The sequence below is a fragment of the Cercospora kikuchii genome (genome assembly GCF_019650295.1).
Source record: "Cercospora kikuchii DNA, contig_00007, whole genome shotgun sequence".
Lineage (NCBI taxonomy): Eukaryota > Fungi > Ascomycota > Dothideomycetes > Mycosphaerellales > Mycosphaerellaceae > Cercospora > Cercospora kikuchii.
The window spans coordinates 596,727-614,206 of record NW_025408588.1 but is presented as its reverse complement, the minus strand read 5'-3'; the positions used below and the strand labels follow the sequence as shown (position 1 = coordinate 614,206).

At 48.9% G+C, this 17,480-nt stretch overlaps 4 protein-coding genes across 4 annotated transcripts; 2 read left to right on the top strand and 2 right to left on the bottom strand.

Moving 5' to 3' along the window:
* Positions 1-24: 24 nt before the first annotated feature.
* Positions 25-435, top strand: CKM354_001034400 (uncharacterized protein; the record flags this gene model as incomplete). The annotated part of the gene is made up of 2 exons (XM_044805799.1): positions 25-33; positions 85-435. 2 exons carry the CDS (start codon positions 25-27, stop codon positions 433-435), a joined length of 360 nt encoding a protein of 119 aa, XP_044661734.1.
* Positions 436-1,834: 1,399 nt separating this feature from the next.
* CKM354_001034300 (uncharacterized protein) lies at positions 1,835-2,989 on the bottom strand (the record flags this gene model as incomplete). Its single annotated transcript, XM_044805798.1, has 1 exon — positions 1,835-2,989. One exon carries the CDS (start codon positions 2,987-2,989, stop codon positions 1,835-1,837), a length of 1,155 nt encoding a protein of 384 aa, XP_044661733.1.
* Positions 2,990-4,367: 1,378 nt separating this feature from the next.
* Positions 4,368-9,101, top strand: CKM354_001034200 (uncharacterized protein; the record flags this gene model as incomplete). Its single annotated transcript, XM_044805797.1, has 1 exon — positions 4,368-9,101. The coding sequence occupies one exon, from the start codon at positions 4,368-4,370 to the stop codon at positions 9,099-9,101; it is 4,734 nt and encodes a 1,577-aa protein (XP_044661732.1).
* A 4,005-nt stretch (positions 9,102-13,106) lies between these two features.
* On the bottom strand, positions 13,107-14,920 carry CKM354_001034100 (uncharacterized protein; the record flags this gene model as incomplete). Its single annotated transcript, XM_044805796.1, has 5 exons — positions 13,107-13,548; positions 13,696-13,730; positions 13,784-14,131; positions 14,179-14,778; positions 14,825-14,920. The coding sequence occupies 5 exons, from the start codon at positions 14,918-14,920 to the stop codon at positions 13,107-13,109; spliced, it is 1,521 nt and encodes a 506-aa protein (XP_044661731.1).
* Between the last annotated feature and the right edge of the window lie 2,560 nt (positions 14,921-17,480).

The window sequence follows — 17,480 nt, the reverse complement described above, 5'->3', positions numbered from 1 at the left end:
CCCAACGAGCGCAGAATACCGACTATGAATACAGTAGGACCGAGTTAATCGCATGCGCCAATGGACACTGGCTAAGAAGTACAGATCCGCTCAACCTTCTATGGCTGGGGCGTCCTCATCCTAGCCGGAGGCGGCTCATACTACTTCGCAAAGAAGCAAATCAACAAGGACCGCGACGAGCGAGCTGCATCGATCGAGAAATCTAGACAACAAGCCGAACGACTCCGAGCACAAGAGCAGGTGGCACGAGACCGAGCGATGTCAGCCAGTTCACCTGCGAGCGCAACATCAGGAGCCGTCCCAGTATCAGGCGATCATCCCAGCCCGAGCGCCGAAGCCATGACCGATCCTGCGCCAACGAAACACGTCGAGAAGGAAAGCAGATTTGAAGCGAAAGAGCCTTTTCGAAGTCGGAAAGGCGATCGATTTAGTTGAGACAGGCCGCACATCTGGCTAGCGAGAGCTTTCTGAAGCAAGAGGATGAAGAGATGATTCATTGATGCATAGCGAAGGAACATGGCGAAGAAAGAGCATGACACTGCATAGGCTTAAGGAAGTCAATAGAATTGTATTATACAGCTGGTTCACAGCCACGTTGCGCTATGGCTAGCACACACTGCATGCTAGAGCTCTTACAACATGCTTGGGCTGTACCATCGATGCAATATTACGCCAAAAATGCCCACCATTCCAGTACGCCATCCATGCGCCTCGCCCTGGGTATCACGTCTCCTCCCAAACAAATGGCACGCCATGTATGTGGATTTCTGCGGCATGCCCCGTCGAAGCGCCCAGGTCTACCTCCGCAACCTCATATACGCTCCAGCATAATCGTCCAGACTTGAGGCAGGCAGGCAATCCCGGAAGCTGAGTTGGCGACTACAGAGAACGAATCCAAGTCAGCACTCAAGACTATTGCTTGACATGCCTGCAGCTGATACACTCACAAATTTGCCAACTTCGAGTCTTTCCTCGCGATCTGACTAACGTAGAACGCAGTCCCAAGCGGAGCACCGACAACCGTGCACCAGTATGCCGTAGCAGCAGCAGCTCCTATGCGATCTTCTTGAGAGGTGCTTCGCGCACTCGTTGTGAAAGATCGCATCGTTGGCGCGTAACGCGAGCTTGCTCTTCGGAATGCAGCTGCCATATCGAAAGCTACAGTATTGATTGATCGGAGCTAACGAATTGACGGTTTGAACCTTGAATATTGACGCCGGAGAGCTGTCAGAAAGCTTCGATTCCGACTGGGAGAAGAGAGCTGGTCGTGAATGCTCCTAGAAGTGGTAGGAACATTAATATAATTGAAAGGTATGGAAGAAAGACGGCTAAGCAGATAACGCAATATAGGAGGCACAGGAATGGTCAGCTGGTAAATGCATAGCCAGTGCCGATGTCAGCTGTTTTGCAAAGGTTGTGATTGGCTGCGGACGAGTACGTTTCGCGTGGCAGGTTCTCCCACGTTTCGTGGGGCGGAAGAGGGTCCGCGCGTCGGTCACCGTGAGAGATGAGAACGTGGAGACATCAACGAGACACAGCTTCCAAAGCCTATATGCCATTACCAAAGGCTATAGATAGTACTCATCGACATGCTGGAGGCCTGGCAAGTGAGCACGAGAGGAAGAGAGCGAAAGAAATTGTCACAATTGCATTCTATGGACCTTGGACTCTGCAAAATCAGTCTGTAAGAGTCCCGAACATCGCTCCCTTTTATTTACTCCCTCAAACCATGAATCACCATCGTAAGACCGAACGTCAGCTCTGAGTGCAACTTTACTCAAGTGAGCACAACGGCTTCACTTTCCATCTTTACTATGCTAGGGGAAGCCGCAACTCACTGGACCAAATGGTTTTGACCAAAGCCAGAGTAGCCATGATTGATCTGGTTGTAGTCCTTCAGCTCCTGGCTCATTGGTCGCTTCCTGCACTCATCCAAGGATAGTTGACCTGCGATCCTCACCAGCTTGAATCGCTCATACAACCCACCCTTCGCATTCTTTGGCTTATCCATTCCCACGACTCTATACAGACCATCATATCTCAGACCTTCCGCTGGTGCCCACGGCAGGACAGCCCTGGACGTACGCAACAACCTCATGGGCCGCTTGTGTTTCAAGGAAGCGTGCAAGATTCTCGTACCAGTCGTAGACTCCGCTGGTCGATTCGGATCTTTGTTCTCGTGGCTTCCAGATCCAGAGTAGTACACGATTTCTCCTTCATCCTTGTCCAGGTCCTCGTAGAAGCCGCTTACGACTACAGAGTAGGCGCCGGTTCCATTACTACCAGCGATGCCAGCTTGCGAAGCGCCGTGTGCGCCAGCAAAGAGTGCTGCCAGGCGGCTTGGGTACCACTGACCGACTGGGATGCCATTGTGGCTATGAACCTTGGGGTCCTTCTTTTCGCTCTCATAGAGTGGATTGAGGCACTTCGACAGTGAGCCATCTGACCTAATACGCAGTGCGACTCCGTGCATGATGCCGCCGATGCCCCAGATAGGATGGTCGACGGGTGGTTGGACTATCCTGCCATCACCGGAGGCTTTGATATGTTTGGTCCGAGCGACCGACATCCTGCGACGCTTGGGTGCGCGCTCAGAAGGACCGGCAGAATCAGAACCGCTCGTGTCACTTTCGTCAGAACTGAGGTCCTCGTCCTCAATTTCTGCAAGTCCGCCCCAATTCATGGCTTCGAAATGATCATTTAGTGCCTTGGCTCTTTCCACATATTGCTGAGGAAAGTGATAGCGTGCATCACTGCAGATCAACCTAAGGAGTTTGTCAATCTGACATGATTGCTTGAACTCCGGAGTCATCGTCTTGTCCTGCTCGAAAGCTTCCAGGATGGCATTGAGACCCTCGAAGTGAGGGCGAAACTTTTCCTTGGAAGGATTGAAGTTTTCTTTCTTGGAGTGCTGTGCCAGCAGTTGGACGCTCTTGTAGTTCTCGCTCACGATCTTGACACGCTTCGCGCACGGCGAGGGGGCGGCCATGATGGAGAGTCTCCTGCGAAGGGCAACAGTACGGTATGTGTTGTGCGTGCTTGAAAGTATGACCTGTTTCAAGAGGTACTTTTGACTATTAACAAGGTAAGGCAGTCGGAGTCGAGAGCTGTGATGGCGCAAAGCAGACCAGACAGCACGCGGATCGCGATTATTGCCGGTGCGCACAATGTGCGACGTGGCTTTATGTGTATATTGTTTACTCTATTATATTGTCTATGTGTAGTAATGCTGGCAACAGTCAGCCCTGCGTGGTTGCTTTGAGGTTCCATGTGGTAACGTTTACAGTGCAGGTGCGACTACTTTAGGTGTAAGGAGTGATCGATAGTGGAGGAAAGAAAAGAGGAATTGGAGCAGAATGCTGGCCGTATATATACCTGATGTGTCGGAGGCTGGAAGTAGTAGAAATGCAGAGGAGTCGCTCTGGTAGATGCGATTGGGCGGTGCTAGAAATAGAGAAAGTGTGTGTCCCACATTTCGGGACATCGATTGGCTAGGAAATGTCGAGGGCTAGTAACTATCATTGTATTGTAATCGCGAGCGGGGTATCTATAGACAGTATTGTTGGAAAGTGCAGTCCAGTTGGACATTCTGAGAGACACTTTGGGACAGCATATTAGGTGACATAGGTCATGTGACGTTAGGTCACATGACTAAGCTGATGCCCCATCTCAGGAGTGAGATGCAACCTGTAACTAACTAACACAATCAACTCGGTTGGTTCCTACCTATCGCCTCTACTTCTACTGCGCTATACGCCTTACGATCCGACCTGCCGACCACATAACTCGACAGGTTATGAGCCCGGGTTTGCAGAGAGGCCCTAGGTAGAAAGAGTTAGCCTTCTCATCCTCAAAGTAACACCTGTTACCTCTTGTAGGACCTGCAGTATCGACAAGACAGAGAAGTAGGAAAAGAGCATAAGGGAGACTGGAGGCAGATCCCATCTGCACTGCCTAGAAGCTTTGGAAGATCCTGGTTGCAAACCAGAAGTTCCCAAAGGGCAGGTAAGACAGAGAAAAGCCTAGTGAGGCACACTCTGCTTTGAAAGAGAAGCACATCAAAGGAGTGTAAAGAGGAAAGGATAAGCCTTGGATTGCAGCACCCAAGTGGATAAGACTGGGCCCAAGCACCAAGTACTGCCAATACCTCAGAACTGGCCAGCAGTGCCCTTCTGAGAAGGTGGATCTTTTGGAGGTTCTCCACCTAAGAACCTAGCCAACTCCCCCAAGAGAGAAGAGTCCTTGGAAGCCTCAGCTGAGAGAGAAGAGTCTCAGCACACAGGGAAGGCAGAAATCCAGAAACTGCCCATCAGATTAAAAGAGCTTGTGTTTCTGGAGTTTGGATTTGTTTGTTTGATTTTGCAGAAATGGATTCAACAAATGAGTCTGACAAGAGGAGAACACCAATCTTGACAAGAGAAAACTGGAGACTATGGTTCAAGCTGCAGGAAAACATACTTGGAGGAAAGGGAATCTTCTGGACAATCTCAGACCTCAAGGGGACACTATCATCCTCTGAGTTGTCTGAGGCATCATCAAGCAAGGGAAAAGGCACTGCATTCTCAGAGTTCAGTGCAAACTGGAAGAAAGACAATGCAAGGGCAGTGCACATCTTGATTGAGAGCCTTGGGCAAGATGACCAAGATGAGGTTATGGATGAAACCAGAGCATATGACATTTGGACAAGGCTGCACAAGAAATACAGCAAAGTCCAGCAAGCACATGCAATGGCTATTGTCCAAGAGTTTGTGACATTCAAGATGGAACCAGGAGATACAATCAGGAAATCATGGGTTCACCTTGGCAACCTTGGAAGAAGAATTGCAGAGATTGATCAGAGGGAGTCTCACTACAAGACACCTGAGACAAGAATCAAGCACCTGCTCTTTGCACTTCCAGCAGAATATAAGAGCACAAGGCAAGCCATCCAAGCCCAAAGGGACTTGGAACCTGAGGAAATCCTCCAACTCCTTGAGGCAGAGGAGTCAATGCAGCATAGGAGCCAGTCCCAAGAAACGGCAATGTTTGCCAAGGGCAGAGGCATACAGCACACAAGACTGAAATGCCACCTCTGTGGAGAGGAGCATTTTGGAGGTGTTGCCAAGTGTCCACACCTTGACAAAGCCAAGAGATTTGTCAACCTAAGACAAACAAGCAGGGTGGAGAAGAGAAGATCACCACCCAGAGAGAGCAACTTCAGGAGGAGATCATCACCAGACAAGGATGCACTGAAAGAAATGGTGAAGAAACTCAACCTGAAAGTCCAATCCCTTGAGAAGAGACAAAGCTCAAGGAAGTTTTCCAAGAAGGCATATGCTGCCCAAGAAGATACAGAGCCTTCTGCAGCATCTGAAGCATCTCAATCCCCATCAGAGGATGATGATGTTGATGAAGTTGCACACTCAACTGTTGAGGCAAAAGGCAAGTACATGCCATCCAAATGGCTGCTTGACTCTTGTGCCTCATCACACATGACTAACCAAGAATCACTTTTCAGGGAACTGAAACCTCTTCAGAGGAAAAAGTGGATCAAGGTTGGAGGTGGCTATCTAATAGCTACACATGTGGGAGATGCAGTAATGGGTGGAAGAAAAGGAAAACAGATTGTCCTCAAGAATGTTCTCTTAGTGCCTGGATTGGGAGTAAATCTTGTTTCTTGGAATCAGTTCAGCCAGCAGTATGGTGTTCAACCACCAAGTTTCACTCTTGTTTCATTGTCTGGGAAACCAGTTGTCCAGACAAAATTAATAGGAGGAGTACCATTCATTGAGGAGATTGATAACACATTGCAGGAGCTTGCAATGTCGTGTATTAATCAGAATCAAGAGAATGAAGCCTATGCCTTTGAAGCCCAGGAGAAATCCCAAGATCAGTGGGAGCTTTGGCATAGGAGACTTGCACATTTTGGAGAGGGTCTTCTCAGAAACCTGCACAAGGTGTCTGACTTGAGGGCTCAGATTCCCATTCCAAAGGAACATCAACCATGCAGAGTATGTTCCTTGGCAAAGATGAAAAAGCACAGAGGAAAAGAAACTGAGAGAAAACCCCAGAGGCTATCTCTTGTTTCTGTTGATGTCTGTGGCCCTTTGCCTGTCTCAAGACTAGGATACAAATGGTGGCTTGAGATTGTTGACAACTTCTCAAGGAAGAAATGGGCTTTCCCAATGAAATCCAGAGAAGATGCACCAAGTATCCTAAGAGATTGGAAGGTGAAAGCTGAGCTGCAATCGGGAAATCCCCTCCAGATTGTAAAGAGTGATGGAGCAAGAGAGCTTCTTGCTGTGCTAAAGCAGTGGGAGAAGGAACATGGCATTTCCTTCCACACTACTGAGGCATACAACTCCATCCAAAATGGAGTAGTTGAGAGGTCAATCCAAACCTCTGAAGATCATGTGAGAGCAATGCTAGAAGATGCCCACATGCCCATTGAATTCTGGCCAGAAGCCTTGGCAGCCTGCATGGTTGTCAGAAATTCTCTTCCAAATGGCCCAGAAATTGATGGATTCAAAGTGTCACCAGAGGAGGCCTTTTCAGGCATTCAGCCCTCAGTGTCACACTTCAAAGTTTGGGGTTGCAAAGCAGTAGTCTACATGGATCCAAGGTCCCAGCCAGCTGGGATGAGATCAGACAAACTGATGAACAGAGGCAAAGATGCTGTGTTCATTGGGTATGTTCCAGATACTGCCAAAATGTGGCTCTTTTGGGAGCCTGACATGAGAGCTATCAAAGCTCACAGCACTGCAACTTGGTTTGAGCATGAGAAAGGAGGAGAGATGGAGCTGAATGTTCCCAAGCTCAATCAGTCAAGCAGTGCACCTGTCAGGAACCCAGTGGGCAGACCTCCAAAGAAGCCAACAGCAGTTGCACCACCTGCAGCTGCTGCACCTGCAGTGCCAAGACCAGATCCTGAATCAACTGGTGAGTTGATTCAGCCTCAGGCACCAAGTGCCAAGAAAGCTGCAGGTCCCAGCCAAACACTCTTTGTGCAGTTGCCACCTCCACCAAAGGACAAGGAGGAGTACCAGAGGATGGAGGATCCAGAAGAAGAAAACTCTGGGGAACCACTTCCCCAGCAGGAGAAAAGTGGAACCACTGAACCACCTGAGTCCAGCCAGGAAATCAATGGACAAGCCAGTCCTGGCACTAGTGGGAGACTGCATTCCAAAGCAAAAGGATCAACTGTTGCACAGCAGGACCCACAAGGACACAGGGATCAGGAGGGGAACCAAGACCAGACCCATGGCCAAAAGAGAAGGAGATCTGTCTCAGATGAAGGACCAGGCCCAGAGCCAAAGGCACACAGCATGGTCACAAGACAAGTTCTGCAGAAGAGACAGAGAGAACATGGACAGGAGGAAGAGCCAAGTGCCAAGCACCACAGAGCATTCCTCAGCCAAGTCCAAGGCCAAGATTGGGAGTGGATTTGGGAAGCCCTGTCAGAGGTTCAAGAATCTGCTTATGCAGCAATTGCTCCTCAAGTCTCAGGACTGAGACAAGAGGTGCCTATTCCAAAGTCCTACAAAGAGGCAATTCAGGACCCCAAATGGGGACACATGTGGGAAGATGCAGTCCAAAAGGAACTGACTGCATTGGGAAGCAACAACACCTGGACAGAGGTTGTTCCCCCGAAAGGAGCAAACCTTGTTACATCCAAGTGGGTGTTTGATGTGAAGAGATCAATCAGTGGAGCCATTGAGAAATTCAAGGCAAGGCTGGTTGCAAGAGGATTCTCTCAGAAGTTTGGAGTTGACTTCCAAGAGACCTTTGCACCAACAGTCAGGCATGACACTCTAAGAGTGTTCATGGCTGTGGTTTGTGAGAAGGACTTGGAACTTCACCAAGTGGATGTGAACAATGCATTCACTGAGAGTACTCTTCAGGAAGAAATCTTCATGATTCCACCTCCAGGGGTTGAGATTCCACCCAACATGGTCCTGCAAATCCTGAGAAGCCTGTATGGACTGAAGCAAGCAGCAAGAGACTGGAACAAACTCTGTGTCTCAAAGTTGAAACAGATTGGGTTCACACAATCAGAGGTGGACCCATGCCTCCTCATCCACCAGGAGAGAAACATTCTCATCCTGACCCATGTGGATGATATTCCAATTGCAGCACCAAAGCTGAAGGATGTGCTTTGGTTTAAGGAACAGCTTGGCAAGGTCTTCAAGATCAAGGATCTTGGAGAACCAGAGAAAATCCTTGGGATGAGGTTGACAAGGGACAGACAAGCTGGAACATTAAAGCTTGATCAGGAACACTTCATCCAAGAGAACCTTGCAAAGCTGGGAATGATCAGAGAAATGGCCAACCCAACTCTCTCACCAATGGACAGTTATGAAAGTCTGAAACCAACAGACTTGTATGATGAGAGAGGGAGCAGATCAGAGTACCAAAGTCAAACTGGTACCTGGATGTGGCCCATGGTTATGACAAGACCAGACATTGCTTTCTCCCTTGGCAGACTGAGCTCATACAGTTCAGACCCAGCCAAGAGGCATATGCATGCTCTGAAGAAACTGGCAAGGTACCTAAGATCATCCCAAGACCTGGGATTGATGTTCAGGAGAAATGGAGGAAAGCTGATTGGGTATTCTGACTCTGACTATGCAATGGACAAAGCAGACAGAGTCTCAATCCTTGGAAGCATCTTCTTCCTTTGTGGAGCCCCAGTTTCTTGGATGAGCAAGAAGCAAAAGTCTGTTGCAACATCAACAATGGAAGCTGAGTACATGGCTATGAATGCATGTGCAAAGCAGTCTCAATTCTTGGCAGCACTCTTGAGAGAGATGGACTGTGCAGGGTTAGTGGGAGAATGCCCATTCCAACCAACTGTAAAGGCCCATCCTGACGCAGTTAAAGAGTTGAGGCCAGTACAAATTATGGGAGACAACCAGGCAGCTTTGACCCTTGTCAAAGATGCACACACCCATGAGAGATCTAAACATATTGATGTTGCATACAACCATGTCAGACATCTCTGGTGGCAAAGGAAGGTTGCAGTGGAATATGTTCCAACAAAAGAGATAGTTGCTGATGGCCTAACCAAACCAAAGAATGGGCCACAGTTCCAGGAGTTTGTAAGACAACTCCAACTTGCTTGATAAAAGGCAAAAGATTCATGCCCTAACTATGGATTGAACTCTGGACCTTGGAGAAGCAAAAGTCCAATCCATGTAGGTTGAGTGTTCAACCACATGGACCGGAATACCAAGCCCAGGAGTTGCACCATGGAAGAAGTGGCTTGCCACACTTGATGAGTAATCAGAGTCTGGTGATCCATATATGGCTCAGAAGAAAGGACTGGAAGAAAAGCAAAATGGTAAGGGAAAACCCCCAGAGAGGATAACCTTCTGGGCTCGCCCATACCACGATACCAGGCCATGGAATTGAACCAAGATGGATTGGGTACACAGCTCCAACCATGTGACCACAGCACCTGATGACTCATCATAACTTGGGGATGGACTTGAGTGCAAGAAAGCAGGCAGAAGACCATCTGGCCTGAGTGGGAGTGTTGGAAAGTGCAGTCCAGTTGGACATTCTGAGAGACACTTTGGGACAGCATATCAGGTGACATAGGTCATGTGACGCTAGGTCACATGACTAAGCTGATGCCCTATCTCAGGAGTGAGATGCAACCTGTAACTAACTAACACAATCAACTCGGTTGGTTCCTACCTATCGCCTCTACTTCTACTGCGCTATACGCCTTACGATCCGACCTGCCGACTACACAACTCGACACTTTAGATTATATCGTATACGTACCGCTACTAGGCTACTAGTATAAGTACCTCTATATAAACAAAAGGCCTATTAATCTTTACTATAAGCAGTAATAACTACTAGTTCCCTTCCTTGTTTTTGCGCTTCGACTTAAAGTCCGACAGGGTCGATCTCTTGAGTCGATTTTCCTTAATATACTACTAAGCGAACTAATGACCGTAACTCACGATAGATCACAGTCTATACATCTGACGTCGCCCATGCAGCCCCTCCCTAATAGCTACCCGCATCGATAAGACACCTGCGAATAGCAGCAGGAAAAGCATCGCTAGCGACCTGATGAAGCTGCACGGTTCCACGGAGACCGCTCGTCAAATCCACGTATCACAACTATGTTCGTGCCCGAGCATCAGTCGTGGTCACTCAGCTGCCACGCTCCAAGCACTTTTCAGACACGGAATTTTGCATCGTAACAAGAGCCGTCCACAATCACGGCTGGTAGTTCGATGCTCATGTTCGGTTCACCGTTCGCTACGCAAAAGCGAACACTGTGTGTATACCCTCCGTAGCCATTCGTTCAAATGGCTTTCCCGATCGAGCCTCTTAACGCCTTTGATTGTCAGAAGGCCGAACCTCGTAGTCCGACATACGCCCATTGAAACAGCTGGAGTATGTCTTGATCATGGTCTCAACGCACGAAACAGAATGAGCCCATTGTTCCGGGTCGTGATGAAAGCTTCCATGGCCAATCATCTCGACAGACAGAGGTGCTGCCATCTGCACCTGCCATTGCATGATCGAATTGAACGTGGCATGGTTCACTCCGTGATCAAAACAATCGCGGAGCCTCGCATGCTCGCGGAAGATACTTGTTTGAAAATAGAAACATGAGTCTGGTGTCCAAAATCGTACACCAATCCTTCGGGTCGTCTGGTAACGTCGACCGTTAGGCTTCTCGTGTTGCAGCTTCGTATGGCATCTGGCACATGCTGTAAGGTTGCAGGCTTTTGTAACGATGCAACAGCTCAAGGCATCCATGTAACTCCACTGTCGTTGGTTCAAACTCTGTAAATCTGGTCGAGGAATCTACTACATGAATGCCATGTGGCAAAAGGCTAGATGCTACGCCTTGAGGCCTGATACCAAGCCACATTTGCCTCATGACTACCTAGCAGCACGTATTGCAAGCAGACTAGGCCAACTGAGGGCGTCTTGATCGATGAACTTTGCGCCATGAATCAGGTTGCAACGTGACAAACTATCTTCGAGTGCTCACTATGTCTGGGCCTGTATATGAGCCGCGGAGAATTGTGTTGTCATCTATGGCTCTCAAAGTCTACAGCGATGGTGCTGCCGTGAACCAATCCATCTTCTTGGAGTCGTGCGTGACTAAGACGACATTGACTATCACGAAAGTAATTTTGTGTCAGCCCTCATTCTGTTGCAACGTACATCGAAAGACACGAGATCTTGACGATGTCTGTAGCGCGAAGAGCGGTATAATTTTAGTTGCTTGTTGCATTGTGGGTGAGATTTGTTCTCCAGGGAGATCCGATAGAGCAAAGACCTCTTGAGGCAAATGCTCTATTTTCTGCATCCATCATGCCCCGAAGTCGATTCTCGTACAATTCTTCCGCCAAATATGGTGGACCGTGAACATCCGCCGCCTCTGCTGATCGTTCCTCCACCGAGAGTGACGGCTGACATGTCGCTGTTGGTGTGGATATCGCAGAACATTTAAGGCTGGACTTGGTCCATGCAAGATTTCTTCTTTACAGTCCAACACCACAACAATCAATTTATCTTCTCAGTCGAACAACACAACAATCTACCCATCTCAATATGCTCAAATTGTTTTCCTTGCTGCTCCTCTTCACCATTCAAGGTCCGTGAGATCACGACGACGGCGTATCGTTACTGCAATCTAACAGAAGTCGCACACTAAGCTAACTTGTAAAATTTCAGGAGCACTGTGCCTGCCACACCCTGCACCTGCAGACTTGAGCGCGAACTATTGCTATGGGAGAACAGTATTTGGAAAATGCCACACCTTCTATAATCCTCCCATCGGGAACGCGCAGACCTTGAACATACGAATGAACAGGAACGGTACAACGACAACCGCACAAGACAATGTGATCCAGGCCCAGACTTTATTAAGCACTCACAACCAACACCGAATCGTCGTTTCCACGGCGCAGAGCTACACGCTCCCTTTACACGCAGATATCAATGTAATCATCACGGTGGGCAACCATGTCTACGGGCGCTCGACTGGACAGATCATAGATGCCAGCGTGCCCAACGTATCATACACCTTCTCGAATGCAGACATACAGGGGCTATTCCAAAATGCGGGAAACAATGCGGACCATGTCACGATCACGGTCAAATATACGATCGATCAAGAATTGAAACGGAAGAAGGCGCAGGTTGTGTAGCATAGAGGAGTCCGAGGGCTGGCAGAGACCGGTCTGCGAAGCCTGCGCTACAGCGCAAGGGACGTGTGACTTTCTTGATTGGAGAGCTCATCTTCGCTTTGTGCAGTACTTATGTTAAGCACGACCGTACACGATAGCATCAAATCACTTTCTTGCAATGCGACGCCTGGAGCTTCCATCTGATCCTCATCACATACAGACCCTGTTGAACAGCGACTCCGAAGGTGGCTGCAACAAAACAGCGAGTAATGTGCAAAGCTGAGCACAAGAATAATTGTGAGGTAAGACGTTGATACAGTGTAACATTTGGATGGTGTTCGTGATGCAGAGATGCACTGACAACCTCCAAGAAATGTGGGAAGAACACAAGCAAGTACCAAACCCCGCTCGATGCCCTTGCGATCTCGTCAAACTCTGGCAATTGAGGGCCTGAGTACCATTGAGTCAGATGCATACAAAAAGCCCATCGAATCATATCTTCAGAATCAGCGCGCACAGCGTTGATCGGGAGAAGCTTCCTAGTGCGAGTCTTCTCCGCCTCGACCATGTACTCCCAGCAAACTATGAATGTGCCTTGTGATACAAAACGGCGGCGTGGGGCCGGGACGCAATTTCGAGTGATGCTACGATTGACAATTCGAAAGGCACGAAAATGATCGCATTCCCCGTGTCGTCTTCAGAATGAAGGAAAGTTTCACTCGTAGTGGTTCTCAGCCGCGCTTGGCTGCTGGTGCAAGTTGCATGCTTAGACCTTTCATTTGCGGTTGTGCCAATCTTGTCGTTATATAAATTACTATATAGAGCCTTCTCGAAATTTGAGGCTCTAGCTGCATGGTAGGGGAGCTGCTTCCGAAATGGTCTGCAAGACCACACCATGACACTATGGCGACGCTGTAGAGAATAGTCTTCACTGGCGCAACCAATCCTTGCATCTGCTCGTCAGGGGTTGCAGCAGTCATTGTCACTGAAGTCACCGATGTTGTTCATCTCTGAAGCATTGTACTTGGGCAAAGTGGTGTATCTTGCCAAATCGTGAATCCAGAATGCTACATACGTCTTGGGCACATCAGTTTGAGCTATGAGTTGCATTCTCGATGTCCAGCCCATGTAGTCGTTGTAGTATTCCCAGGCTGGTTGTCGCGGTCCACGTATTGAGGAGAAGCGACAATAGAAAGTTGTATAGCCTGGCCATGTGGTGTTGGGATAGAAACCGGAGTATGGATATCCGTGGTAGATTATCTTGTTGACACCTCCCATAATGGAACGTTTAACGTCGAAAATGAGCTCTGGAAGTGTCTGTGTATAAGCTGCCCCACACTCGGCACCCTTTTCGTTGCTGATGATATTCCGTCCAGCCAATTTTGCTGGACCAAAAAACTGTCTGTACACATCAAATGAACCTTGGAACGCCAGAGACTCACACTCCGAATAATCGACTGCCGGGATATTAGCTGCCATCTCCATCGGAAATTTTTAGACGACTTGTGCGCTGTGTCTGCAATGGAGCTCTTCCCTGGCCCATTCTGACAACATCTCCAGATAGACTCGATTGAGAGCCGTAAGCTACAAGTTTGTCAGCGTAGACATCGATTCACCGTTGCAGAGTTTCCTATCGCCGTCCAGTAGTCGTGCAGATAGCTTTGCCCTCCATCTTTATCGTCGGTGAAGAATCGATTAGGGGACGGCAATGGCCCTGGGTCCTGCGACACGTGCGAGAAGAGTAGTGGCAGATACTTTGCCAAGTCGTACCCGACTAGAGGCTGGAACGCCTTCAACATGTACAGGGTCCACCAGGCTGCAACTCCAGCACCAAATTCCATGCTGTCTTCCCAAGCCAAGTTGCCGACGTCGTGAAGCAATTGGCGAAGTTCGTCGTCCAGCATCACGTTCTCCCAGACGTCGATGAGGAGCCGAGCTCCTGCTACAGAGAAGTGGTCGTTGACCCGGGACCCATTTGGAGGAAGCTGGCGACACGCGTCTGTGGGACCTGTACAATTCATTCCGGACTGACTTGCTCGCGATACCTGGAAAACTTCTTATAGGAAGCAAAAAGGCGACACTCGATTCCTGTCTCGTTGTGCGGAAGTTCTATGTTCAGGCTGCCATCTTCAGCCACTTTGCTTGACACGTCTGTCAGCGATCGAGTTGCCAGAATGTGTTTCGTGCCATTTGTATAAACGGTCCCAAGGAAACCGGGATTTGTCGATATGTTGACTGGCTGTTGTTCAACGATCAAAGCCGTAGAAGCAGCGATCAGCTTTCCAGAGCCCAAACCGGGTATTTTGCCCTTGAAAGAGCTGCCAAGTGAGATCGAGACGTTGAATGGCACGAGGTCGTACTGTAGTCCCTCGGTCTCGGGCTCCGCAGGGACGCCACATCCTTGACTCGGACCAAGAGCGAGGTTCATCAACAGCCATTGATTTTTTGCAGCCCGGAACGCGGTACGAGTAGTATTGATCCATGCCTGTGTACCCCAGCCAAAATAAGTCCAGTCTGTGCGCGATGTAGCAGGATCAGCCTGCGCGCCTCCATAATCGTAGAACCCGATTAGTTCCAGACCACCGGCACCGACTTCTTCGAGCGATGTCATTTGCAATAACTTTCGGGGACGCTGTAGCATCTGGCACCCAGTATATGAAGAAGGGTCGAAAGGCCACCGGTGTGTTCAAGAAAGAGTCATGGACAGACTCAGGCTGCAAAGAACATCTCAGCGCAAGCGCGGGCAACGTCGAGAGCGAGACCAGAGTCTTCATCGTACCGGAGACTTTTCGAACACTCAATTTTCCTGCGACACATCTGACGACGCGTCTTTTGATATATCGGTTTTCGCACCGTCCAGGCTGCAAGATTCCGGCATGATAGTTGTAACGTCATTGGATGCTACATTCTGTCCTTCAATCCACTTAAAGTCGTAGACGAACAGATGTATCAACGTATAAACGTATTCACGTATAGAAGTATCGACTAGGGGCAACATGAACCCACTATGGAGGTGCAGCATCTGCAAAAGGGTTCGCGAGAACCAATGACGACCCGGCATTGCACTTTTACGCACCATAAACTGTCGTCTACACTAGGCACCAGAGTGGAGTCTGTGATGAGTGCAGAACGCGAGGACAGTGTGAGAAGCAAACTGAACATAGCCAACACTGCTTCAATTTGATCAAGACTCTTCGCACAAATGTCGGCTGCAGCTCCATGTGGACGCGATGGCGTCTCTTGCTACAAATTCCGCTCAATTCAGCGCCACAGGGTCTTCCGTCGTGCGTAAAGTGAGACCTGTGTAGTTCTTGTTGCACTCAGAGACACGCATGACGACTGCTCTTGCGCATTTGGGCAACCTGTTGACGAATGCAAAGTGGTAGCGACTTCTCAGCGAAGGGCGCGCATTGCGAATTTGTGTCGTACGCTTTTGCGCAAAGTTGGTTTCTGCAAAAGGACCGTTAACAATGTATTGGTACGCGATGTCATGAAAAGCAGCCATCACAACCTATGAGAGGGATTTGGCAGTTGTGTGTTGGTAGAATCGGGCCGTACGGGTGGCTATATATATTTACAATGCTGATAATGACTTTCCGTGGTCGACGAACACGAGACTTGTCAATAAACTCAATTGAGCATGACTGTGCTTCTCCATCCTTTGCTCAACGTATCCCTGTTTGCTTGAACCGCTCGATGCCGACTAACTTCTGTCATTGGGGCCAAGAGCTACACGCCTTGCACTCGTAGGCGCCGTGCTAGTTTCAAGAGTAGTGTGCACAGAGAGAAACAGTAGCAAAAAAGTAGAAGGCTGGCGCTTAGGTCGCAGGATTACCCCCAGCGGACAAAATACGGTAAGGCCGTGGAAAGATATCTACTCAGGACGTTACCAACAAGCAAAAGTTCATGTCCCCTCAGCATTCTCTTGCTCTGCGTCTGTGGTCCGGCTTCTACAGTACGAGCTGTGGCAGGCCAGGGTTTCGGAAAGATGATGTCAATGTCCTCCCGATCAGCTTCGGCGGGCTACGAGAAAACAGATATCCATTTGAACAAACTGACTTTTCCTTCGCATAGCATTCGATGCATAAGACGAATTTCGTCTTTCGTTGTAGACTTCTATCGATTTGCTGGAATGAGTAACAGTTGTACAACCGTAGTACCTCATGTCACCAGAACAGGCTACCAAACGATGTAAATAAGCCGAGTGCACAACTTGCTGGCCGAAATATTGGTTTCATTCTTCATGATTACTGATAAACATACTTTCCTTCCCTCGTGTTCATGCAGCATCTCGTATCGTACGAGGACAATAACTTGATCTTGGCCATGTATGCCAGATGACGTTCATCAATGATGTCCGCAAGGAATAGTGAACATATATACCTCTCGTTCGCTGTTTGAACAGCGCGACAGCCCGGCCTTTGCCTCTTTTGCCTCTAAAGCACCTGTCGCCAAGTCCATTCTCTCTAAATACAGGAACTTACCACAGCGATTAGGACTACATTGGTACAGACACCAAGAAGCATTGTTCACAACAGACGAAATCACCTCCAGGCCAGCACCACTGCACGCTCAACATGCAGATGCAAATTCTCCCATTCATTCTTATCATTGCGGCTACCGCGTCTGCAGAACGGGTAGCAAACACGGATTTTAACTGCGGTCAACAATACCACGGGCAGCTTCGGAGGCAAGCCATCAAGTACCCCTGCACCGGGACCAACGCTTGCGATGATATGTTTTGCAAGTCACAGGTCAGTCCCGTCGGAGCAGCGGATTTTGAGCTTCAGTGGGGCAGCATGCTGATATCACTCCCTGTACAGTGCAAGAGCGATACGGCCACGCGCTGGTATGGCATTTTGATGTGAGTATCAGATTTGAAGCAAGAGATTCCGCATCGCGCTTCTCCTGACGAGTATCACAGAAAAGGCGTATGCCAATGTTATTGCAGCGGATAAGATGAGAATATGGCCAGTGTCTTTGCAGGATTGATGCATACTGAATGCCCCGTAGTGAGGCACAGGAGGATTGGAACGGCATCGGAGGCACTACCCCGTTGATCATCTGCACGAATTGATTCAGAACGACATGAAAGAGCATGGAGGCCAAATACGAGTTCCGCCTTGCTCTCCTTGTGCCTGGTTTCAAATAGTTTCTGGTCCATGTTGAGCACGAGGTAATGTATTGAGACTGGTAGTGGTGACGGGAATTAACTGTAGACATTGGAAACTGCAGCTTTGTGTTCCATCGCTTGATGTCCAGAAATACAGGAAACGCCTCTGCTCAACCCAGTATCGTGGAGATTGCCCCTCACGTGCAATCAGAGACTGCTTC